Raw genomic sequence first — 26,834 nt, 5'->3', positions numbered from 1 at the left:
CACACTTTTTAATTACCACTGCATTTCAATAGGTCTAGTTAATTGATAGAGTAAACCTAACTACTTGATATTTGACCTCTCTCTGACATTTTTATTGCAGTTTTTTCAACCTGCATGGAACTGTTTTCCTGGTAGTTTCTTCTGAACTAAGTTCTGTTTAAAAAGAAAAAAAAATGACCCTTTCACTTTAGACCTTTAACTTTGAATTAACAGGTGAAGTCACTTTTAGTAAGCTCCTCTGACAACATTGAGAAGGTGGCAGTTAACTAGATTAAAAATCTTGTAGTCAGCATATATAATTTTTCATTTAGATCTGTGATACTTAGTATGTCTAAAGAAGGTTTAAGATACAGCAATTTAATTATAATCCAAAAAAGCACCAAGAATTTGACTTACAGAAGCAATTGTAGCATCTTTTTCGGTAAGTTCCTGTTTGTGTCTAGCCATCATCTCTTTGATCTCCAGCTCTTTCATGATCTTCTCTTTTTCCAAATCAGAATATTGTTCTTCAGCAATTGAACGAGCCAGTTGCTCAGAATCTGCTTTGGTCAAGGTGATCTCCAGTTGGGCAGCCAAGGAGTCCCTACATTTTAGCAATATATCATTTTAATGGTTCAGTTTTCACTATGAAGTGAAAGTTTTTGTCTAATTCACTTCATCAATAATTTTTTATTTGGTGATTACCAGGCATTGTTCTAGGAGCAAAGTATACAGATATGAACAAAAAGAGACAAGGGTCTCATACTTACCGTTCATCCTGTAACTCCTGTTTCTTCTGCTGCAATTCTTTACCAAGTTTGGTCTTTTCTTCACATTCTTCTTTAAGCTCCCTAACTTGTGTTTTATAAAGGGTCTAAATAGCAAAATACAACAGAAATGTATACCATCATCAGAAATATTACTTCTACATTCAAAAGCTATTCAGACAAAAAGGAGAATGAACACATACAAATATTTTCTTACTGTTAAGTCCCTGAGCAAATGAATAGTTTAATGAACTTTCCTATTTCTAGTCATCAATTAACTAATACAAGTTCAGCTAATAATTAAGAAGCATGATTTTCAACTGGATATCACAGTGATATTTCTCATTTAATAGCATAGATAGGTAAAATGAATAAGGAGGCAAGGAAAAACATTAAGAATTTAGACAAAAAAATGTTGTTGGCTCAAATCAATAAAACAGGAGTTTCTACTTCATATTTTTAAAACTGATCTCAAAAAAGCACAACTATTAAAATGATAATTTTATTATAATTTTATTTCTTGCATTATAAAAATATTTTCTTCCTGAAAACACACCTGATGAAGCTGTTAATCAGCTTCATCAGGTATGTTTTGTGCTTAGAATTATTTTTCTAGCAATGATAATAAATTTCTCTTAAACTATCTACATTCTTTTGCCCAGCTGCTCTTTTTATATGAGTTGTATGGTATAAATAAAACATCCCATCCAAAACTCTGTTTGCTATTTGCAAATTAATGTGTCTTGAACTTACTGAGAAATACTGTTCTGCTTCGAGCTGATCCTGGAGCTCTTTCATTTGCCCATCTGCATCCTGACGTTCTCTGTGAGGACAATGAATCAAAGGTTTAAATAACTTACACACATTTTAAACGAGCAGCTCTCAAAGTATGGTCTGGGGGAAGCCCTGGGAGTCTCTGAGGTTCTTCCACAGAACCCATAAGGTCAAATCATTTTCATAATACTGAGCACCATGGCTTTTTTTAAAACTCTCATTCCCTCGTTATGTACCCTATGTACTTTTCCTGAGGCCACATGACTTGTAATTACGTCATTCTGATGGCTAAAAAAACGTGTTTGTGTGTTCCTGTGTTTTAAAGTTTTCTCAGTTTTAATTTCTAACACAATACAAATCATTAGATATAACAAACGTAAACAAAAACTCATTTGGAACCCTTGATTATTATTATTATTATTATTATTATTACTATTATTATTTTATTTATTTTTTTTTTTTTTGAGACAGAGTCTCACTCTGTCGCCCAGGCTGGAGTGCAGTGGCGCGATCTGGGCTCACTAAAAGTTCCGCCTCCTGGGTTCATGCCATTCGCCTGCCTCAGCCTCCCGAGTAGCTGGGACTACAGGCGCCCACCACCACACCTGGCTAATTTTTGTATTTTTAGTAGAGATGGGGTTTCACTGTGTTAGTCAGGATGGTCTCGATCTCCCGACCTTGTGATCCGCCCACCTCGGCCTCCCAAAGTGCTGGGATTACAGGCGTGAGCCACTGCACCCAGCAGAACCCTTGATAATTTTTAAGAGTATAAAGGGGTTCTGAGACCAGTGTTATACTAAATCAACACTGAATCACATATTCACATACAGACACTGTGATCAGCCATTTATGCCAACCAAGTAGAAGAATCCAAAGAGCACCTCAAATCTGGTGATCTCAGTGGGGAGTGCAGAATGCCTGGGAGGGGGCTTCTGGGGAGGTGAGAAGTGCTGGCTTTAGATCTAAACATGGACGGTGGCTGCACAGATTTGTGTACTTTGTAAAAATTCACTCAGCTCTACACTTAGTATTTGTGTACTTTTTCTGTATTATGTTAATCTTCAATAAAGGAATAAAATAATAAATAAAATAAAAGCAAGCCCAACAACCCATTTAAGAAGCTGGGTTGAAATGGTACATTAAATTCTGGCCTTATTTTAAAAACATAAAAGTTATAGTTATCCGAAACCAAAACTAAGGAGGAATAAAGCAAGTTGGAGAACAATACAATTTGTATAATTTAAAAACAAGCAAAAAATAAAATGCACAGAAAACTCAACCTCACATATATTTGTTCAGATATATAGATAAAGGCACAGAAAACAGTCTGGAAGGAGAAATAACAAATTGTTGATATGTTACCTCTGGAGAGAGGAAAATGTCTGCATTCATGAAGGAGAGCTTACCTACTGCTTTTTTTTTTTTTTTAATAGAGTCGAGTATTTTACAATGGGAAGCTATATGAACACCACTTGGGTATTTTTAAAAACTACAATGCAGGAAGACTCAGAGGGAGCATGTGATTTAACCCCAGTCTCTTCAGTTCGTATACTGCTTAGGAGGTTTATTCTCATTCCCATTTAACATAATTTGGTCACTTTGTTTACTCACTGGCTCTTAAACTTGTGGGTAAAAAAGGAAGTTATGACTCAATGTCACTTAACTGTGTCATTTCTGTATTTTATTGTTGATGAGTATACTGTTGAGAATTCATGATTCTTATTTCTCCACGAGTCAAAGATGTGAGAGATGCAATTTAACAAATATATGAAAGGTCAAGTTTTAAAACTGTCTGATCATTGTCAGCTAAGCCCACTTGTAGCAAACCACAGTATAATTTTAACATCAGGATCTTCTTCAAGAGCTGATATCTTTCATTTATATGTAACTTTTAAAACCTAATATTTATTAGGTATTTAAGAAAAGTAATTTTCAGAAAGTATTATTTCAGAAAGAACCATGTAATTACATGATTACAAATGAGGAGTACAGAACAGAAGGAAGAAATTACAATGAGAAGTAGAAGTCTCCTCATTTGACACCTCTCTACCCCTACTAATCCTATTCCCCTAGAAGAAATGACTGTTTCATTTGTTTTATCTTTTGGTGGTTATCTCCACATCCCATAAGTTTTAGATATTATTTGCCCATTCTCTGTTGTCAGACTTGAATTTAGCTCTCTTGCCTTCCCCAACCTCTCCCCACCTCCCAATATAGTTGTATCACTCATCTAAGTGGTATAATGAACCCCCCATTTCCCTCTTATAGCAAACACAAACTATAATCTCCCCGGTTTACTAGATGAGAACTCTAACACTCCCATCCTGTCTTTGTTTTTGAAATTTCATGAGAATATGTCTAGATGCAGATCTTTTTTCATTTATTTGCTGAGTCCCTTCAGTCTAAAGACATTTCTCCTTCAGCTAGGGGAAATTCTTCTCTATTATTTCTTTAATTTCCTCCTCTTGGTTTTTAGTTCTTGCTGGAATTCTTATTCGCTGGGTGCTAGATCTCCTAGAACAGTCCCTCTGTGCCTTACTTATGTCTTTCAAACCTTCCATGCCATTTCTTCTTTTGTTCTACATTTTAGGAAATTTCTTTGACTTTGAACCCTTCCAACAAATTTATATTGGCAGTAATTATTCATCTTCAAGAGCTTGTTCCTATTCTGGCTGTTCCTTTTACATTGTGTCTGGTTCTCAATTAATGGAAGCAGTTATCTCCTGAAATCTTTGATCAATACTAATTACCAGTAGCTTTTTACAGTGCTTTTATTTTCCAGAACTTTTAGCAGTTTTCTTCTACTCCTTGATATATGTTTCCTCCGGGGGCACTTTTCCTCTTTCATTATCATACTCTTCCTCTTTCAGATTGCAGGCTTTCCTCAGATGCTTAGTGATACTTGGTTATTTACTTGCAAAGGAGGTGGGAAAAACTTTAATCTCTATGTATGTAGGAGTTTTCTCACTGGCAAGATTCAGTTTAAGATGAGAGGCTTTAAAAGCCAGCATTAAGCAAAGGGACCCCTAAATGCCAGAGTGAGAAAGGCTTTTCACCCCATATTAGCTGTTCTAATTACCCCAGAGGTTGTACCTAATTACCCCAGAGGTTGTACCTAATTACTCTGTAGAGGAGAATGCTCTGATAAAAACCTTAGTGGTGGGAGGTGCCTGGCTGCAGACATATCTGCAAGGTTAATGGTAGAGTATGATCAGCAGATTAGTTCATTTAGTGTCACAACTTACTCCAGGCCTTATTTGCTCTGAATACTTCTTTTCCATCTATATCCCACTTCATATATACCCCGGCCTTATATATACTCCTTTCTTCTTTTGTTCTACTTCATCAGTCGCAAGGCTTCCATCTAACTGCCATCTCATTCACTAGAGAACCTTCTTGCCCTCCAACCCATTCTCATTCTTACTTACTGTGGGTTTATATATTTTTTAAATTCCTTTACTAGAGTTTTTCTGGAATCTTACAAGAAAGAAGAGATATGTATGTTGGCCATTTTAAAAAGAAGCCAACATAGCACTTCATATGTAAATTCCCATTGCATGTATTTTTTTTTTTAACCTTGTATTCACTTATGTACCTGCCTTATCTTCCCCACTGAATAACTAATGATAAAATGCTAGTAAGCTTCTCATGGGTAGGAAGTGTATTTGGTTAATCTTTCTGTCTTTCATAGTATCTACTACAATGCCTTACACCTAAGAGGGATGTAATCATTCATACAACATTTATTGAGGATGTAGTATATGTAAAACCTCAATCAAGGATTGGGGGCCGGGCACAGTGGCTCACACCTATAATTCCAGCACTTTGGGAGGCAGAACCAGGCAGATCACCTGAGGTCAGCAGTTCGAGACCACCCTGGCCAACATGGTGAAACCCTATCTCTACTAAAAATACAAAAATTAGCCGGGCATATTGGTGGGCACCTGTAATCCCAGCTACTTGGGAGGCTGAGGCAGGAGAATTTCTTGAACCCAGGAAGGGAAGGTTGCAGTGAGCTGAGACCACACTATTGCACTCCAACTTGTGCAACAAGAGTGAAACTCCATCTCAAAAAAAAAAAAAAGGATTGGGGAGAACAAAATATAAATAAATAATTTTTGCCCTTCAATTTTAACCCTACAATGAACACTTCCTCTATAACCCTATTAGGTGGCTAAGATAGAAAACATGGGTGTCTTTGGTGGGGGAAAGTAAGGAAAAGAGGGATTAAGAAACAACAGAACGCTATTTACTTACAAAGAAAATAAGAGGCATATACACTAGGTATAAACATACCATTATTAGAAGTGGGAAGGAAACATAACCTAGATGATTAACTAGCTCTTACATCTGCATAAACACTATTGTTAGAATAAAAAGCTGGCCTGAAATAAGAGAGAAAAATAAAGCTAATATACAGAAAAAAAAAACCATAAAGACAAAGATGTCTGATTATTGTTCCAATTTCTAGTTCCAATTTTAAAAGCTTAAATCTCATGAAGTTGAAGGTCTAGGCTTACCCTGGCAATAAACAGATCAGCTCAGCAAAAAGAACAGTCTACTTGAATATTTTGAGCATCCTTTCTTAGATAGTATCAATCTTACTGACCTGTCACAGGTATGCATAAAGCAGACAATTATAATGAGGATACATTAGTAGTAGCTATAGTAGTTGTAACAGTAATAGATCTAGCAGTAATAGTCCCTAACACTTATATGATGGATGCTTTAAATAAACCATTGCTATCCTTTACAAGATCCCTAACAAGGAAGCTATTACTGCTCCCTTTCACAAGTGTGATAAAAGGCTTAGAGAAATTAAATCATTTGCCCGACGTTGGTTAGCTGGTAAGTAACAGAACCAATATTCACAACTCAGTCTGTCTGGATCCAAAGACTTTGTTCTTTCTACTCTATCACACTGTCTTTCATCAAACAACCGGGATCCAATATGACCTTTGGTCATGATTAGGAAGAAGTAATTCTCCTACTAATAGAATAAATGGGACAAATTTTAATAGTATATTTACTGTATATTTTATCTTTTTTAGAGTTGAGTTCTTGTTATGCTGCCCAGGATGGCATGTAGTGGCTATTCACAGGCGTGATCACAGCGCAAAGCAATCTCACTTCACCTCAAGTGATTCTCCTGCCTCAGCCACCCAAGTAGCTGGGACTACAGACGTGCACAATTGTGCCTATAATATTTTTAAAGTATTTTAACAATATGTTCTCTATTTTATAAGTAAATCAAGTAGACACTAGAGTATATCCTATGACATGATTAAAAATTTACATGCTGTTTATTTAACAGTCAAACATTTCCAAGTCTAAGAAACTAAGGAAACAAACAGGCACACGGACAATAAGCTTGAGAAAGAGCCCTGAGGAGGAAGCTAAAAGCATGGTATGAAAATCCCAGATATTTTCTTCTGCCTCATCACCAACACTTCCTCTATCATCACATTGTAATTAGGTAGCAGCAGTAAAAACTGTTGGGGAAATGAATATAATCTCGAAGGACAACAGTGACACTCAACACATTACTTGTACAGAAAGAAATAGAAAACACGGCCAAGAAAGTAAAATGCTCAAAAGAAAATCCACAGATACACCAAAATTAACTTATACATGGATAATTATGCATATTAAAACATCTCAATCAATTAACTTACTTTCGAAGTTCAGCATTTTGTTTTTCCAAGTTCATTTTCATTTCCATGAGATGGTTATTTTCTTGCTTTAACTGCTTTTCTGACATTTTTAGTGTGTTAACCTGTTGTGTTTGCATCTTCAGGTCATTTTGTGTAAGGCAGCGCTTCTGAGTTTCTTGCTCTATTTTTAATGTCAGGTTTCTAACCTAAGAAATAAATTGTGTACTTGGTATATAAGTAAATTATTTCTATTTTTCTAATCAATGAAGTTGGTATAAAATATGGTAATGTAAAACAGATTTTTTTACCCTTAGGTAGCTAATTCATTTCATACTAAAATTTTTTTTGTATTTCTAATAATACTATAATTGTATTTTTTAAATAAAATATAATAAGGTAAATATAACTTTAAAAATGTTTAAATTATGATTCCTTTAGTATATCATCAAAATTTAGTTAAACCAACAGGTTGCAGACTATTATAAGAAAAACTTTAAAATTATGAAACCATCACTAGACCTTCATGAATAAACCTAACTTATTAATTCATTAGTTTATTATTAATCATTAGTACACTTAATACTCACATCCTCATTTAGCACATCTTTCTGTTTAAGGAGCTCATTTATTTTCTGCTGTGACTGTTTGAGGTCACAGTCTAATAGAGAACATCTTTTCTCAGCTTCTAGCAATAGGTTCTCCACTTTCTGTTTTAAAGTTCTTTCCTCCAAGAGCTTCTTCTCCATTTCTAGTATAATAAAAATGGACATAATCATAAATTTACAAATAAAAGAAGCATATCATGAATTTATAAGTAAAAGCACATTAAATGACACCATACTAATAAAAATTATAATAAATGATGCTGCCTTATATTCTATTAATTTTCTTTTTTTCTTTTCTCTCTTTTTTTTTTTGAGACAGAGTCTCACTCTGTTGTCCAGGCTGGAGTGCAGTGACACAATCTCTGCTCTTTGTAACCTCCTGGATTCAAGCAATTCTCATGCCTCGGCCTCCAGACATAACTTGGATTACAGGCATGTGCCACCACACCCAGCTAAGTTTTGTATTTTTAGTAGAGATGGGGTTTTGTCATGTTGGCCAGGCTGGTCTCAAACTCCTGGCCTCATGCAATCCACCCACCTCAGCCACCCAAAGTGCTGGAATTACAGGCATGAGCCACTGCACCTGGCCTTAATTTTCAATTTAATATTTTCACTTTCATACTTGAAAATTAGGAGTTTCATTCACAGGGCATAAAAATGTATCACACTCTGCAATATTACATCTATTCTAATGGAAGCAAGATAGTTCTACCTTTATTTATATTCTACAAGATGCTTACATCTTTAAATAAAGGTTTCTTATATTTTACTGCTATTCTATGTCTCTCAGTGTTACTATTTTTACCTTAAAACAATCCAGGTAGATTCTATGATCTCCATAGGACTTTCCGTATTAACACATTATTATGCAGGTGTTGAAAAATATGTTTTAGGGAGGTGGTAAAGGACAAGACTCTGGAACCAAACTTTCCGAGCTTAAACCCTGGGTCTAACACTGTTTGACTGGGCAAGTGATTCACCTCTCTGGACCTCTGTTTCCTTATCTCCAGAATAGGGATAATAGCACCTAGGGAGGTTGTGAAGATTTAATACATGTGTACCACTTAAATGCTGCCTGGCATATGGCAAGCACTTGGTAAGTGCTTATTATTTAAGCAGAATTTTTAATGACCTAAGGAAACGCTCACAATGTCTTTTTTTTAAAAAGCAAAACGGTATAGAAAATGGAGAAAACTTACAAAATAGTATCCTAACTCATAGGATTATGAGTAATCTTTGCTTTTTTCTTTATACTTTCCTGTGTTTTCTAAATTATTTACAATAAATTTTTAATCTATTTTACTTATCAGAACGCAAAGTTCCAAGTGATTTCAGTGTTAAATGTAAGTCACCACAGTTAAAGGATTATCTTGATATACTGGTTAGTACTTCAGTTCGCATTCAATTAAGGCTCCTCTGCTTTTTCATAATTAATGCTCAACATCTAATTATCATCTATTATAAAGCTGTATTAGGTAAAAATTAAACCTATGAATATTTAGTGTTTAATGAATGGTCTTCAAAAGTGCAGAAAAATGAAACATTCCCCACGTAGTACTAATAATAGTTAACATTTCTAAACACTTTACATGTTTTATTGCACTTGATTTTCACAACAACGTAATAATACTGTAATAGTCCCTTTACAGGAAACAAGACACAGAAAGTTTAAATAACTAGACAAGGTCACATAGCTAGTAATTATTTGGTAAGCCATGTTCTTAATCCAAGGAGCCAATGACATGCAACAGAAGGACCAAAGGCTTTAGCCTCAGATTTGAAACCATCTATAATATTTAACAGTTTTGTGTACTCATGTGTAAAATATGGAAGTCATCATGTATCTTACATTAGCGTTTTAATAGTTTGAAAAAAATGGTAGTTAATACTGAATTGGTTCATTTTTATCAGTTCAGAGAATAATCACTAAACAAATGTCCTCATTTAAAAAAAAAATCACCATAATGTAGGCATTGAGAACAGAAAGAGGCATTACTGAGATAATGAAAATAGTCCTTTTTTTTTTTTTGAGATGGGGTCTTGCTCTGTTACTGAGGCTCGAGTGCAGTGATGCAATCATGGCTCACTGGAGCCTTGAACTCCTGGGCTCAAGCAATGTTCCTGCATCATTGCAGGAATACTGAGAGTCCTACTCCCAAGTAGCTCCGACTATAGGCGCATGCAACTACATCCAGCTAATTTTTCTATTTTTTGTAGAGATAGGGTCTTGCTATGTTGCTCAGGCCGGTCTCAAACTCCTGGGCTCAAGAGATCCTCCCACCCTGGCCTCCCAAAGTGCTAGGATTACAGATGTGAGCCACCATGCCTAGCCTGATATATTCTTTATCTTGTTTTGAACAGTAGTTATGTGAGCATATCACAAAACATCAAAAATGTTTATATTTTATTATTGCACGTAAATTATACCTCAGTGAAAATAATTCAACTCTGTCTTCTAGGCTACAGACAAAGGAAATATGGCCCAGTAACTTTCTCCCTTACAATTAGATTTTTCTAAATAAAGTACTCATTTCATTTCTTATCATCCTGATTTAGTACCTTAAACTACACTGATTTTTACTAAGAAAATCTACCATTTTAATTACATGCAATAATTAAAAGGCTATTTTTTCTAAGTTATTTTACTCATGTTATGCCTCAATATGAAAATAAATTTCTGTTCAAGAGTTTTAAGCCTTTCACAAGAATAGCTTAAAGTACTGATTTTCTTTGGAATTTCAGAGTCATTATAAACAGTCAGTTTGGAAAAGAAAAAATTATCCTAAGACAATTCCAGGATAAAGTCTAGTTTATGGGAAGGTTAACTTTGTTATCTATTAGTATTATATGGCTTCAACCAAATCTGGCTAGTATCTTCATCACGTTAGAGATCAAAATACTCAGTGAACTTACATTCTAGTTAGACCAGCTATTACGTTTAAATCCTTACCTTGCATAAACTGGCAAGAATTTTATAATACGAAACTCTTGTATTACAAGAATTACCTGTATCAGTAGTAACAGATACACAGCGTGTGAAGTTCAGATATTCTTTCTTACTACTGATACACATATACAGAGTGGTACAGATATTACCAGGTATATAATATTGAGAAATATTAATTTATCTCTGATCTAAAAATCTGATCATGTAATTTTGTGTTTGGGTCTTACTATCTTAGAAATGATTACTGTAACGATACAAAGGAAAAATAATATAATATCTATGTAAAGCTTCCCTAATAGTATTTTTCCCTCCAATTCCCAATATTTGACAATGAAATATAAACAAATATGTTTCAAAACCAAAAAGCTAACACAGAATCAATTCTTAGGAAGACGCTGCTGGAAAACCCTCTTTAAAAAATGCATACCTTTCATGGCTTCTGATTTGGCTTCTTCGATGGACTCATAGATCTTATTTTTATCTGCTAGTCGTGCCTTTGTGGCCTTATGTTCAGCTTCTTCTTGTTCTAGGCTCTGCTGTATAACTTTTAGTTGGTATGTCATATCTATTTCCATGTTGCTTTTTTCCTATTAAATATTTAAAATGCAGCTATCAACAAAAAAGACTAGCTCACAATTTCAAAAGCTTTCTAATTTTTTTTTTTTTTTTTTGAGACAGAGTCTTGCTCTGTTACCCAGGCTGAAGTACAGTGGTTTGATTACGGCTCATTGCAGCCTCAACCTCCCCAGGTTCAAGCAATCCTCCCACCTCAGCCTCCAAAGTAGCTGGGACTATAGACGTTTGTCACCACTCCTGGCTAATTTATTTTATTTTATTTTTTAATGTAGAGACAAGGTCTCATTAAACACTGCCTACACTGATCTTGAACTCCTGGGCTCAAGTGATCCTCCCACAGTGCTGAGATTATAGGTGTGGGCCATGGTGCTCAACCTTAACTCGTTTTTTAACAGTCTTAATTAGAATGTTCAGTATTTCCCCTCCCGTCTTCACTCAAACCTTTTAGAATAGTAATCTACATACTCTACTTCTCTACTTCCCACTGTACCCAATAGTCTACACCCCCACTCTGCTGTTCTGAGATCTGTATCGAGCTCACTTAATCTCAACAAAAAGACCAATGCTATTCTCAATATCAAATTCTAAAGACCCTTTTCAGTCTTATCTTATTTGAACTCACTGCCCCCCTTAAAACTATCCCTTGGCATTGCCAACCTTGTACTTAGTTGGTTCTCTCCATTCTGCTTGCATCCTTCCTGTTGCTCCTGAAGCTTTCCCAGCTGTCCCTTAAATGTTGGTGATCTAAGCCCCAATGCTCCTCCTATTTTCTACATAAACCCCAAAGGTTTTCTAATTCTTTGATTTTTATAGTTCATATCATAAATATGATAAAGGCTTTTTTCCAAATAAAGCCTTTCATACGAAAAATGATTTCTCAAAGCACATAATCCACCAACAGAGTAATCTACTCTGTCCTAAAAAAGAAAAAAAAAATCACTACTTTACACAGTCTTTTCCCAGATGGGCTATTCCACTCACATGATTTCAGCTACTTACACACCAATGACTCAAATATTTCTAACTTCTACTACTATAGCCTACTGCAGTGCAGACATTCTTAATTTGGCTGTCTCATAGGTACCCTCAAACTTAAGAGGACTAAAGTGGGTTTATCACTGTCTCATGAGCTATTTTTCCTTTATTCTTTATTAACAGCATCACTATATATCTTGTCACAACCTACAAATCTGGGACTCATCTTTGACTGCTACTCATATGCCATATCTAATCAACTACTAAGTGCTGCCAAATATTCGTCTTCCAAATATTTCTGAGTCTTCCAATTTTTCCAACCTTTTAATGGCTCTACTAAGTCTCCCATTATTCCTTATCAGCATTACTGAAAAAGTCTACTGACTGGTCTCTCTACCTCTAGTCTTGTCCTCCTCAAATCTTTTCTCCACACAGTACACAGTGATCTATCTTTAATGTACCTCTAATAAGATCATCCAATTTAAAGCCCTTAAGTGGCTAGCCCATTACTATATTCAACATTTCTTAATAGATCTTGCATGATCTACCATGCCGAGCTCTGTAGCCTCACTCTGACCACTGAATTCCTCATGTCCTTACATAACAACCACATTGTGATCTTCAGGCCAATCTAACCTGATGTCTTTTTCTTTTTTAAGTTTCATTGGAACATAGCCACATCCATTCCTTTATGAATCACAGCAGGGCTGAACAGTTGCAAGAGACCATATAACCCACAGAAGATAAAATATTTACTATCATGCCTTTAAACGATTAAAATTTGCTGACTCCCACTCTATACTCCAGAAAACAAACAATGCCTTTTTTATTTTCCATCTTCTATGTCTTTGCTCATGCTGTTCTCCCTAACTTGGAATGTGCCTTTGCCCGACCTATCCTGCTGTCAGGTTAGGGATGCATCCCATACACCCTGTCCATAAGTCTATCATTCTATTTGCCATACTGCATTAGAATTATCTTTGTGCTTTATTATTACTTTTAAACTTACCTATTTATTATTACTTTTAAACTTTTAACTTTTAAACTTTTATTTAACTTTTATTTAAACTTACCTATTCAACTGTGACATTATTCAAGGCAATGACTGCATCCTGATATTTCTACCACACATAACACACTGAATATTTAGTTGAGTAAATAAATAAGTGAATGAAAATAAAATGCTAACTGCATAGACTCTAGAAATCATCCCTTTCTTAGAGTATTTTAAAAGAAAAACTTCTAAATGCCAAAAGTCATGGTGACTTTATATATGGCATTTTTAAGACATGTTATGAGTCGAAATTTGAGTTTTCCTTGGGTCCTAGAGAGATCCTCATTATCCACACTCCAGGATGGGTCCCCTCACTTCATGAGCAGCCAGCATGCTGAGGGCTGCTTGTACGGTGTTATGGTAAGCCTGCAGATACATCTCTTATCTACACATCAAGTCCAAATCAAAAGGAATCCATGAGCATGTGGAAATATTCCAGTTAGTGACTTCCCTTAGTTTAGAATAACTTTTCTAACCTGAAAGTCTACTGTCAATTTTCTTACGCAAAAATATAAAACATGTTTTACCTTTTCCAAATCAGTAAATCTCTCCTGTAGTTGTCTCTTCTCCAGTTCTACTTTTGCTAATAAGATTTTGCCGTTCTTTAAATCTTCTTCTAGGCCAGATATTCTACCTAAAAATTGCAATGTTTTTAAAAACATTAAACCCACAAAGTATATATATTCAATTAGGAATAAAAAGTTTGCAAGCCACCTTCTATTTTGGAGCTGTTGTTTGTGAGCAGAAGTTTTACACTTGTTGGTACTGTGCTTTATAGTTAATTCAAATGGAATACAATCTACTACCTGAAGAGTTTAATACTTAAAATCATACTATTTGAAATTAAATCTTTTGTTCATAAAATTTTGTATCAATGTATTTCTAATATTCTAACGTTAGAATATTTCTGAATAGTATATTCAGAAATGTCCTACTCCAGCACACTATCCATCATCTAAAGTTATTTTTAAAATAAGAATCATCAAAATTAACTCAAGTGCAACCATGACTTCAATACCTTGTAAATCATTAATTATCTCTGATCCATGGGTTCGATCCCTCCTTTCAGATTCTAGAGCTGACTGAAGATTGATAAATTCCTTTTCAAGTTTTAACTTGGCGGTCTCCAGCAGGCAGTTTTTATCTTGTAGATCTCTATTGTTAGATTCCAGCTGCTGAATCTGTTTTGAACTTTCTGCCTGGGTTTTCCTTAACCGGGCTGCAGTATCAGATTCTGTTCGCAGTAAAGCATTGGTTTCATCCAGCTGTTGTTCCATTCAAAACCAAACAACAACAAACAAACACAGATGTATGTAATGAAAATAAGTCAATGTATTCCCCCATTAGAAACTATTTAAAATAAACAAAAACCGAAAAATATTTTCCAAATGATTTCTAAAATTAGAGGTAAAGGCCTTTTGCAACACTGTCAACTAAAACTAATGTTATCGCGCAGTTAAAAATAAAACCCAGTATCTTTACTACAAATTGAGATCCACCTACTTGTCTCTGGAGTTGATTCACTTTCTCAGTGGATATTTGAGAGTTTTGATTTCTTTTTTTCAAATCTTCAAGTTGATCTTTTAAGCTGTTAACTATGATAAAAAGCATTTCAGTGGCAAGCTTAACATAACACACATACACACACTTAATTTTTTTCTTGATGAGTAATTAATATTCTACACCACAAACCATCATTTTCCAAATTTCGTTTTTTGTCTGCTTCATGATCAGCTTTCCTCTGATATTCTGCATTTTTGTGCTGAAGAAGCGCCTTTTCTCTTTCTAACTGTCTTAATGCTGATTCCACACTTTTCCGTAAGGTAATCTGAAATAATGCTTAAAGTTATTATCAAAAAAGTATGTATAAAAATAAAATCAAAACAAAAAATACTTGTTATTCCAAACAGATAAAAAAGATCTCAAAAAGGCTATCACTGCTTTTTTGTTAAAGCTGTAATAATGCTTTCTATGATTGTAAACTAGCACACTACTCTTAAATCATAAAGACCGTAAATGTTTTGTTTACTATTCAAACTTCCTGTAACTTTCCACGACTACTGAACTATCATTATTTAATACTTTGGCCTAAAATGTTATGAATAGCATTTTTTTCCCTTGAAATATCTACACATACTGAATTAACTCAAGTTTGCAAAATGAAGCCTATTTATAACATGATTTCCCTATAATTTAGTCCTATCCACCAATACTACAAGGTAGGTTTCAAGGCACGTATTACTATGGTACTAAGAGAGCTCCTTAGGTAAGTCAGACATCAAAGATTTTTACTAACAAAAATGTTAATAAAAAAGTGGGGCAACTTTACCTCCTCTTCTAGCTCCTTTGCTGTTTTTTCTAGGCGAGTATTAACAGATCTAAAGAATTTCAGAAAGAAACAGTAAATAACTTCCAATTTACAATAAAACATAGTCTATAAATTTAAAAGTAATTACATAATTACTTGGTAGCTCTCCTTTTTTTTTTTGAGACGAAGTCTTGCTCTGTTGCCCAGGCTGGAATGCAGTGGCGCAATCTCAGCTCACTACAATGTCTGCCTCCCAGGTTCAAGCGACTGTCCTGCCTCAGCCTCCCAAGTAGCTCCCTTGGCCTCCCAAAGTGTTGGGATTACAGGAGTGAGCCACCGCACCTGGCCCGTAGCTCTCCATTTCTTTCTTTTTTTTTTTTTTTTTGAGACGGAGTCTCGCTCTGTCGCCCAGGCTGGAGTGCAGTGGTGCGATCTCAGCTCACTGCAGCCTCCGCCTCCCAGGTTCAAGCGACTGTCCCGCCTCAGCCTCCCAAGTAATTCCCTTGGCCTCCCAAAGTGTTGAGATTACAGGCGTGAGCCACTGCGCCAGGCCGTAGCTCTCCGTTTCTGTTTTTTCTTTTTTATTCTTTTGTTTCTTTGAGACGGAGTCTCACTCTGTCACCCAGGCTGGAGTGCAGTGGCGCAATCTCGGCTCACTGCAACCTCTGCCTCCCGGGTTCAAGCAATTCTCTGCCTCGGCCTCCCAGGTAGCTGGGATTACAGGCACCCACCACCATGCCCAGCTAATTTTTGTATTTTTAGTAGAGAGTGGGTTTCACCATCTTGGCCAGGCTGGTCTTGAACTCCTGACCTCATGATCCACCCACCTCAGCCTCCCAAAGTGCTGGGATTACAGGTGTGAGCCACCGCGCCTGGCCGCTCTCCTTTTTTCAGTAAATGTTTAAACTTAAATTTTATAATGTAATATTTAATTATCTACAAAACATACTTGCACTTCTGTTCCAGTTCCTCTTTGGCTTGTATCTCATTGCTAAGATGTTCTTCTAATGTATACAGTTTTTTCTGAATCTGTTAAAAAAACAAGAAACTGTAATTACGTATTTTGGTCATATTTAAAGATGAGAGGCTTAAAGAAAACAATGATAAGCTTATTTTGTCTTTCCACTAAACATAATGTCCTCTATAATGGTACAGTATTTGTACTGTCTTAATGTGAGTTATACTGATAAAGGGAAAAACTCCCCCATCTCTTGCTTTCTATCAGAGTACGCATGTATGTATGAACATACTTATGTAACCATGCATAAGAAGCTCTAACTTTGGCAGAATTGTTCTATGACACAAAGTTTCAAATTCATTATAAAGAATACCACCTCTGATATCTTCTGCTGCTTTTCTATGAATTATTTGCTTGAAAATATTGTCATTATTTGTGCTAGTCAGATAAAAATGAATACATCTAAAACAAATATTCAGAGTACTCAACTGAATATGCTCAAAGTAAGAATATAAGCTCTTCTTTTATATCTTCCTACGTAGTGCTGGTCATGTTACTGTGGAGTAATCAATAACTTTCGAATAAATGATAGCTAATTAATTACAAGCTAGCTCCTCAGCAGCTTTCCCTAGCTATGTAAGTCTTTAAACAAGCTAAAATTACCGAAACTATTAAATAATCCATTTTTGGAACATTATTTACTTTTTAAAGGATTTAACTTTTTGAGCTCCTGCGGTGCCTTTGGTAAAATATCAGGCACTTTACAAATGTTGTCTTGTTAATATTAACAAAAATCCTACAAAGATGGTAGCATTGTATCTACTTGATAAAGAAAATGAAATTCAAAAACAGTAAATAATCAGGCCAAGGCAGCATAGCTAATAAGTGACCGTGGCAAAAATCAATGCAGGTCTATTAGACTCCCATGGCAATGTACTTTCCATTATTCCTTCTAGTGATCAGGTTCTCCATGGTTTTAAATACTGCATCTATCTTAAGCAAAACTCTATTTTCCCTTAATAAAAATATACAGGCTAATGAACTAGTCAAGTTTAATTGCTTTTGGCTACTACTGCATTACAATAATTTGAGCACACCAGTTACTATATGCTAATCAGAAATTTTTGCTGCCAGTTATATGTCCTTGATAAATAAAAACAAAATTACATAATATATATTTTAAACAGATCCACAGAACAATAATAAGAGATACTTGGTAGAAGAAAGGCTGGGAACTTCTCTCTTGGGTAGATGTAGTACTCCAAATGCTAGGTAGGATATGACTATATTTAAACTTTGCGAGAGTGATGAGTTTTTCTCAGTTTTTCAATATATCTGACAACATCAACATACCTCTTGACTTTCCTATTTAAAACAAAACAGAAAACACATTAAAATATTAAAATGATGGTTATGTTCTGTAAAATTCCTAAAACACAAACCATAACAAAATTATCCAACCTAATGCTTTAGTTTTCATAAGTTTGAAGAAAAAATGTTTAGCATCATCATTTATGTGTATGTGTATATACATGTATGATTTAGCTTTGCATTCATTTACAAATTATAGAAGTCAATTTTCTAAATGTTATTATAGTTGTTTACAAACTTATTCTATCACTTTTGGCACTCAATTAAGCCTAAAGCCATGTAGAAGTCCTCTTTGTACTAGCCATCATGTCTTGAATAATGATACTATTCACATAAATCAATCATTGCAATGCTATGTTAAACTGTATTACACAAGGAATGCCATCTCATGATTTTAAAAGGAGCATCAAATTAGCTTTTTAAAAACATGGGTATTACTAAAATATTTAAACATGCAACTAAAATAACTACAGCAGTAAAAATGTATACATACTTCATTTTTCCTTGATTGTATTGAATCATTTTCTCTACAAGATGGAGAGTCACTTAATAGCCTACATGGAAGGGGGGAGAAAATAAATTTTTTCATTTCATTTTAATCTATGTGCTGTTTTATTCAAGTTATTCTCAGACTTAAATATCAAACACAGATTTCTCTCTTTTCACTTCAACACATTATTTACAAACGAAGCAATATTTTTCCCTCAAGACATTTGTATCATTTTCAATAATTTAAAATGCTAGGGCCAGGCGTGGTGGCTCACGCCTATAATCCCAGCACTTTGGGAGGTCAAGGCAGGCAAGATCACCTGAGGTCCGGAGTTCAACACCAGTGTGACCAACATGGTGAAACCTTATCTCTACCAAAAAAAAAAAAAAAAAAAACCAAAAATTAGCCGGGCATGGTGGTGGACACCTGTAGTACCAGCTACTCGGGAGACTGAGGCATGAGAATTGCTGGAACCCGGGAGGTGGAAGTTGCAGTGAGCCGAGATCGCACCACTGCACTCCAGCCTGCGCAACGAAGTGAGACTCCATCTCAATTCATCCATCAATCAATCAATCAAATGCTAAACTTTTCTTGCCTTTCCCTCTTACGGGATAACTAGTCTTTAATTTTGTTTGCACCAGACTCACTAAATGACACTATACTTCCCACCTCTTCATCTTATTATCTCATTTTTCTTTCTTTTTTTAATCTGTCATCTAGGCTGGAGTATAACGGTACAATCATAGCTCCCTGCAGCCTCGAACTCCTGGGCTCAATTAATCCTCCTGCCTCAGGATCCCAAGTAGCTAGGAGTACAGGCACATGCCACTACACCTGGCTAATTTTTAAATTTTTTGTGGAGAAACAGTCTTGCTGTGTTGCCCAGGCTGGTCTTGAACTCCTGGCCTCAAGTGATCCACTCACCTCAGCCTCCCAAAATGCTGGGATTACAGGCGTGAGCTGCCTGTAATAGTTACAGTTTCTGTAACTATTTTATTCTTCTACACCATCTTCTAGAAAAAGACTTCTCTCCTCCTTTTTTAAGGATAACATGTCTTTATCTCCGGGTCTTAAATATATAAATCATCACTTCTATTTGACTATCAATTTCTCCCAACTGTGTTCTTCCTTATTGCCTACACCATGCTTGTGTTTTTCCTGGCACTGATACCCTCATTTTGGTCAGCATGACAATAGTTTTTAGAATATTTTCATTACTAGGGTGACCAACTCATCCTGGTTTGCCTGGATTTTTCCTGGTTTTGGCATGAAAGTCCCATGCCACATCCTAGGAAAACCCTCAGTCCTGGGCAAATTGCAATGGTTGGTTATTCTGATCATGACACACTACACACACGGATATACTGTAAGTTTGTCAACAATATGTTTCTCAAATATCTTTAATGCTTCATTCAACTACTGAACAGCTTTCAGTGGCTTCCCAATGCCAGGTGGTCAAAAGCCTCTTAGCAGAGCACACAACAATCATCTGTTGATAATTCTTCCCCAAAACTCACTTTTTTTTTTTTCTTTTTTTTTAAGACATGGTCTCATTCTGTCACCCAGGCTGGAACAGCTCATTCCAACCTTGAACTCCTGGCCTCAAGTGATCCTTTCATCTCAGCCTCCGAGTACCTGGGATTACAGGCGCAAACCACCACATCTGGCTTTCTTTTTTCTTTTTCTTTTTCTTTTTTTTTTTTTGTTGAGATGGAGTTTCGCTCTTGTTGCCCAGGCTGGCGTGCAATGGCACGATCTTGGCTCAACCACAGTCTCCACCTCCTGGGTTCAAGTGATTCTCCTGCCTCAACCTCCAGAGTAGCTGGGATTACAGGCATGTGCCACCATGCCCAGCTAATTTTGTATTTTTTAGTAGAGACGGGGTTTCTCCATGTCGGTCAGGGTGGTGTTGAACTCCTGACCTCAGGTGATCTGCCCACCTCAGCCTCCAAAGTGCTGGGATTACAGGCATGAGCCACCGTACCCAGCTTTTTTTTTTTCTTTTGTAAATACAGGGTTCCACTTTGTTGCCTAGGCTGGTCTAGAACTCCTGGGCTCAAACTATCCTCCCACCTCAGCCTCCCAAAGTGCTAGGATTACATGTGTGAATCACCACACCCAGTCTCAACATATTTTCTAATCTTACAAACAATACTCTCACTTCAGTTAACCAATATTTATTGAATGATCTTGTGTCAGACTTTCTGCTAGATGCAGAGATTACAGGCCAGAAAACCACATAGTCTCATCGAGTCCTCCAAACTGTAATGACATAGTAGCACCTGCTCTATGTTTGAGTGCTACTGGACTCAATGTGAGTGCTCTGCTCCCAATGTATGCTCACATTCCAAACATTTGCTTCCACTATTCAACACCTCACAACTGTCCCCTAACCTCCCCATATTTCAGCCACTCAAAACCTTTTCTTGTTAGACTTGGCTAAAATGCCACCTCTTCCCAGAGCTCTGACCTATTTCTCCCTACTCCCACCCCAAAGAGATGACTTCTATTTTTCTTCTGAACCATCCCAGATTCTCTTAGCATCTTTCTTAAGGCAACTGTCACATTTTACCCTTCTTTATGACTATATAATTCCCTTATATCCTTCATGAGATGACAAGCTTCTTCAAAAATAGGTATTTGTTTTTATTGTATGTCCCCAAAAGAATGTAGAATGGTGTCTTGCAATAACTTTTAAATGAATAACATATAACATTCAGAAATAATAAAATAAAATTAAGAATTCTTCTGATGATAGTCCTTTTGGAAAAAAACAAATTAATACTTTATCTTCTATAATTGAGTCTCAAAATAAGACATCATCTTATAGCTAGATTCTAAAAACAGTAAAATTTAACAAATAATAAACCACATACAAATTTTCTCTATAGTAGGTAAATCCTATGAAAGGCAGCTGATTTCCAACAAAAGCTTTAGGAATTGGGAAGGTTTCTACATCTCCTTTGTCATCTTCAATGTCATCGAAATTGCTGCTGTCTATGTCACTGCTGAGTTCAGGTACTACAGGAGCTGCCGCTATTAAAAGAAAAGAAATAAATTATTTCATTCACAACCAAAATATATAAACCATCCTATTTTATTATGATGTATTATTTATTATTTAATAACACTATATAAATTTGTAGCAGCGCATTTGCCATTTTATCGATTCACAGAATTAAATTTTGTAATTTATTGCTATATTAGATCAGTTTTAAATATAGATTAAACAAGGAAAGCAACATATTATTCTAGTTGTTAAAAATTACAAGCAGCAATAATTTGCAAAGAATTTAGAGACCTCCATTTTCTACAATCTCGAAACAGAAATATTTCTTACCCTTAAAATGAATCAATGTCATATATACATAGTAAAAATATGTTACTATGCTTACCGCAATATTTAACAGAGTATGGTCTCCACAAATAATTGTTGATTTGTCAAGTCAAACACATTTAAACTAAAGGACTGCATTCCCTTGATTCTGAAAATTATTGAGATCTACAAAGCTTAACTTGGCAAATTAAGAAATGTGTAATGTTTATTATAAAAGTGTTGAGAAATACTGCCAATAGTTTGCAAAGATATTGAGGAATATTGTTATAAATATTGCCACAGAACAAATTTGAAATGAAATTTCTCAATTTAAAAATGAGTTAGCATTAAGTGTTATCAAACATGCTTGTTATTTCAAAAAAGGAATCAACTTATGAATTTCAGAATGTGATGGAATGAAAATATTTAGGTTTATTGACTTACTTTCTCTTATGTTATCCCAATGCCACTGATCATTCTTAAAGAAAGGATGCTGTCTGATTTCTTCCACCCCATTTCTCCCAAGTCGTACCTCCCTAAACAATGCAGTTAAAGACTGTATTATTTAAAAATTATAAAATAAAAAGATTAACTCTATGTCAACAGTTTAACCAAAATAAAGATCTCAAGTAAATTTGAGATATTTGTATTAAAAGCTTCAGCTTAAATGTTTCTCAAAAATAAGCAATCCCAAGTTACAGTATGTGATCTCTTTAGAGAGATTTTAAAAACTGTAATGCACAATAAATGTCATGAAAAGTAAAATGTTGCTGTCTATAGTTTGCATCAAATGAAAGTACGTTAAGACTATCAAGTAAAAACATTCACCTGCATGTGCCACGACTGAATGACAGTAACTTCAGGATATAAACAGACACAGGTCTAACTTTTGGCAGAGAAGAGTTATTCAAAACTTCTCTAATAGAAATATTATTTTTAAAATCTCTCCCTTTCCTAAAAACAACGCATATATTATGTTTGAAGCTATCCATATTTATTCTGGTAACTATATCTCTACATGTATATTAAAGTTATTCTGCATATATGAAAAATGTTACAAAGAATTTCATTCTTTGATCCTCTGAGTCTTCAATGAAGACTATATGGAAACAGAGAGCATCTGTGTTATACAAGGCCCTGGAGCTATGTTTAACATAAATAGGAAAACTGTAGACCTTAAGGGGAAGTGCTCCTAGCCATATTTATGGCATTAGCTCATTTTCAAAATATCAGTTTTCCACCTATAATCATTCCTTAGATTGCACACCCCTGCCCCATGACTACTAATTCAAATCTTTCATGAATAACACTCCTTTCATTAACATAAAACAGGTGTACCCTGTTGTACAATTTATCAACCAGCACAAATTATGACCATCCCTACCAATCCTGCTCAGTGCCCACATCAAACATCATACAGGCTGTGTTCTTCTTCCACCCTATCCTCTTAGAAAGAGGCGTCTCTCCTTCTTTTCAAAGATAACATCTCCTCATCTCCAGGTCTTAATATATAAATCGTCATTTCCATTTTACTTTGAGTTTATCAGCACCGACTGCTCGTCAACCATGTAATTGACAGTTATTAAAGTTTTATTCTACAAATGATTGACAAATAAAAATAATTATCCTCTTTGATGAAAAAAAGAAAAAATTTTATAATGTTCAGTTTGACGAGAGGAAAACAATTTTGTTAATGGAAATACATACTGATGTAACTTTTCTGGGGATCAATTTTGTAACATCACTTAAGTTTAAAATGTGTATCCCAGAATTCCACCTTTAAGATTTTATCCTATAAAATGTATGCAGAGATGAATGTGTGAGGATAGTCACTGCAGTAATGCTTGTAACAAATTAATAAGCAATAAGATGTGCTGAGGAATCTTAGCATATTAGAGCTAGAAATGCCCTTAGTTATGTAATTTGAGCCCACTGTTTTATGGATGAGTAAAATTATTTCCCAAAAAACTAAAAATAATTTCCCCAAGATCACAAAGCTGATGTGTAAGTTTGAACGAGGGTGTGAGCACCCTCTTGTATATGTTGGTCCTTTGACAGGATGACTCCTATCACAAACATAAAATGGGACATTAGAAAAAAATGGAATGGAGTGAACAAGGAAGAGAAATCAAATAGCTTTCTAGCTTCTCTTTTGGGGGAGGTTTTCACACCTTTGTTCATCTATTTTGTTTTTAAAAGTATACAATTTCCAGGATAGTCTTGCTCATATTCAAATGCAAATTAAAAAGGGTTGGGAAGGAAGCACTCCCAAGTCTAACACGAATAGTTTTTAAGATTATAACCTGTTGAATATTTACCTACACAAAACACTCTCAAAGTTATATAAGAGTAATATGGAATAACCAGCTTGGAGGATAAAATGTGAACAATACAAAAGTTTTATTTCTTTCAAATCCATTGTTTTACCACGTTCTATTTTTTCCTTTTTAGACATGAGGGTTAAGGTTAGAGTTCAATTACAACTGGGCTGTACACACATAACAACAAGGTAGCCCAACACCAGGCTTAGCAGAAGGAAAAGGCTAACCCAGAATTAGATGCTACTTGGGTAATGAGAGGCAGACTGATTTCATACGTTAATAAGCTAGGTATGCTTTTATTTCTACAAATTTAACATAAAAGGGCTTCTCTACAAAGAAATTCAATGTACATTACCTATCTGTTAAGAAAGCACAGATGAGATTCTTTGCATGTTTGGAAATTTCTGCATCTTCAGGGAAACACAGTGAATTCTTATGATCCATAATTTTGCTATATGTTCCTACAAGTGAATCCGCATAAAATGGAGTATCCCCTAAAATTTCAAGAAAGAAGATACTAAATGTAACAGAGAATGCAAAGGAAACACTTTTCACCTAATATTTAAATATGTTAAGTTTAAATTTGTCACATGCAGGGAAGAACAAATATTCTACGGGCACAGAGTCCCAGTCAAAACAACAGACATATTGTTATATTCTAAAACAAAGAATATATTTAAATTTTACCACCACCAATGATCTCTCATCCCTTAAAAGCAAAATAAAATCAACAATAACTCCCGAATTTGTTGAGTTTTTTTGTTTTTTTTTTAACTTAAGAGAGGAAATGTTTTACTGAATAGTCCAAGAGAAAGGTTTCCTATGTGGGGTCAGATCCGTCAGGGTCCTTTAATGCTTGGGCTGGATCAGCATTTTGAAATCACTCTCTAGAGATATGTTATACAACACAGTTGCCACTAGCTATAGGTGGCAATTTAAAGTTAAAATGAATTAAATAAAATGAAAAACACAATTCCCTAGTTATACTTGCCACATTTTAAGTCATGTTGTAACCAATGGTTACCACACTGGACAGCACAGACTTAAATCATTTACATCATGATAGGCCAGACAGGGCTGCTGCAAGAGTTAAACCAACTCTATTATTTTACATAAGAGGAAGTCAGGCCCAGAGAGACAGACTGTGACTAGCTTAAAATGACATATAGCTACAGTTAAAAGAGGGCAGAAATGGTCTCCCCATGCAGTGTTCTTACTAATGACTGTAATAGATGCACTGAAGCAAGTATAAAGATGGAAAACATTGAAAGCACCATTTTGGCCAGTACTCAGCTAAACCCACAAGTGTTACAGGCTCTGCCAGTACACCTACACTACAAGCAACTTTAATGAAAACCTGACTTTCCCAAATCAGCCAATCCAAAACTTCAAAAAATGTCTTCAGGTAGTTATTTTTTGTTTGTGTTCAAAGAAAGGTGGAGGGGAGTGATGAATTCAGTATTTTATTTTTTATTTTTTTAATTTATTTTTTAACTTTTTAAACTTTCTTATGTTAAAAAATTTTTATTTATTTTAATTTTACTCTTTTATTATTACTTTTTTAGACACAGTATCTCATATGTTCCCCAGGCTGGCCTTGAACTCCTGGGCTCAAGTGATCCTCCTGCCTCAGCCTCCTGAAGAGATGAGCTAGCACCACCCAGCCTGGCAGTCGTGAGAATTTAAATGGCCTCTTCATCAAATAAGCCAAATTACTTCCTCTAAAGTATCTTATTTTGTAAATCCCTAGGAAAGCGTGCCTAGGCAAAAAAGAGAATATATTCTATTTTCAAAAGATTACAAGACACAACCTAGGCCAGAGATGGGAGAATAGACAGCTACATGGGACCATATGATGTGTACAAACAGACTCACTCTGAAAGGCCCAAAATAAAGTAGGTCATACTATGACATGAAACAAAGCATAACAAGATCAATGCTACATACACAAGACAGTCATCAAGAGAAAGCAATTCATGCCAAAAAAAAGTTCAAGAGTAATTATTATTTAAATTTGCAATTTACCGAAAATTTCTGATTTTTTAGCAATAACCATAGTCTTTTATCATACAGGTTTTACACTACCATTTCTTTTAGGCTCATCTTTCAGAAAATATATTCTCTAATTCTAAAAAGTATATTTTTAACTCTAATTCCATATTATGCTATTAGCCTTGACATACTTGCCTTGGAAAGTGGATTTAACTACATTTTCAACCCTCATCCCCATGCCACGTCACTGGCTTCCTTAGCCAGAAGGTATTAGTATTTTTATGACCCCAGTACTTAGAAATGGGAAACCTTAGGAATGAAATCTATGATGTAAAGAAAGTTTTGAAATACTTCAGCCTTTCAAATTTTGATTTGGTCATAAAAAAGAAGAAATAACTAAATTTGTCTCTGAGTTTTCTAAAACTGAAATGTTATTATAAAATATATTTATCTTGATAATCAAATGGTAAACACTATATTTATAATTTATTTCACAAGAATTACAAACAATATATATGCAAGTAGTAAATGGAAGGAATACAGTTGTTTACGAAATCAATTATGCAATTACATAAACTAAAGAGATTTTTATTTCTCTACTACTATTGGGACAAATATTAAGTCTTATATTTAAATATTATAACAAATACGATTGATCAAGAAAAACTTAGAGGGCTAGGTGTGGTGGTTCATGCCTAAAATCCCAGCACTTTGGGAGGCTGGGAGGAACACTTGAGGTCAGGAGTT

At 35.1% G+C, this 26,834-nt stretch overlaps 1 protein-coding gene across 1 annotated transcript in view; it reads right to left on the bottom strand.

Moving 5' to 3' along the window:
• Window positions 1-26,834, bottom strand: part of ROCK2 (Rho associated coiled-coil containing protein kinase 2) — a 164,631-nt gene that overhangs the window by 20,172 nt on the left and 117,625 nt on the right. The window contains exons 7-23 of the mRNA XM_002812287.5: window positions 24,451-24,589; window positions 22,219-22,310; window positions 21,335-21,494; window positions 18,462-18,522; window positions 17,951-17,962; window positions 16,589-16,668; window positions 15,661-15,709; window positions 15,024-15,159; window positions 14,835-14,926; window positions 14,350-14,596; window positions 13,859-13,965; window positions 11,154-11,313; window positions 7,762-7,922; window positions 7,196-7,380; window positions 1,500-1,569; window positions 750-853; window positions 397-583 (exon numbers count right to left, since the gene is read on the bottom strand). Coding sequence (XP_002812333.1) covers window positions 397-583; window positions 750-853; window positions 1,500-1,569; window positions 7,196-7,380; window positions 7,762-7,922; window positions 11,154-11,313; window positions 13,859-13,965; window positions 14,350-14,596; window positions 14,835-14,926; window positions 15,024-15,159; window positions 15,661-15,709; window positions 16,589-16,668; window positions 17,951-17,962; window positions 18,462-18,522; window positions 21,335-21,494; window positions 22,219-22,310; window positions 24,451-24,589 — 2,042 coding nt within the window. The remainder of the gene's footprint in view (window positions 1-396; window positions 584-749; window positions 854-1,499; window positions 1,570-7,195; window positions 7,381-7,761; window positions 7,923-11,153; window positions 11,314-13,858; window positions 13,966-14,349; window positions 14,597-14,834; window positions 14,927-15,023; window positions 15,160-15,660; window positions 15,710-16,588; window positions 16,669-17,950; window positions 17,963-18,461; window positions 18,523-21,334; window positions 21,495-22,218; window positions 22,311-24,450; window positions 24,590-26,834) is intronic.

Source organism: Pongo abelii, chromosome 12 (genome assembly GCF_028885655.2).
Source record: "Pongo abelii isolate AG06213 chromosome 12, NHGRI_mPonAbe1-v2.0_pri, whole genome shotgun sequence".
Taxonomy (NCBI): domain Eukaryota; kingdom Metazoa; phylum Chordata; class Mammalia; order Primates; family Hominidae; genus Pongo; species Pongo abelii.
This window is presented reverse-complemented; position numbering and strand designations above follow the sequence as displayed.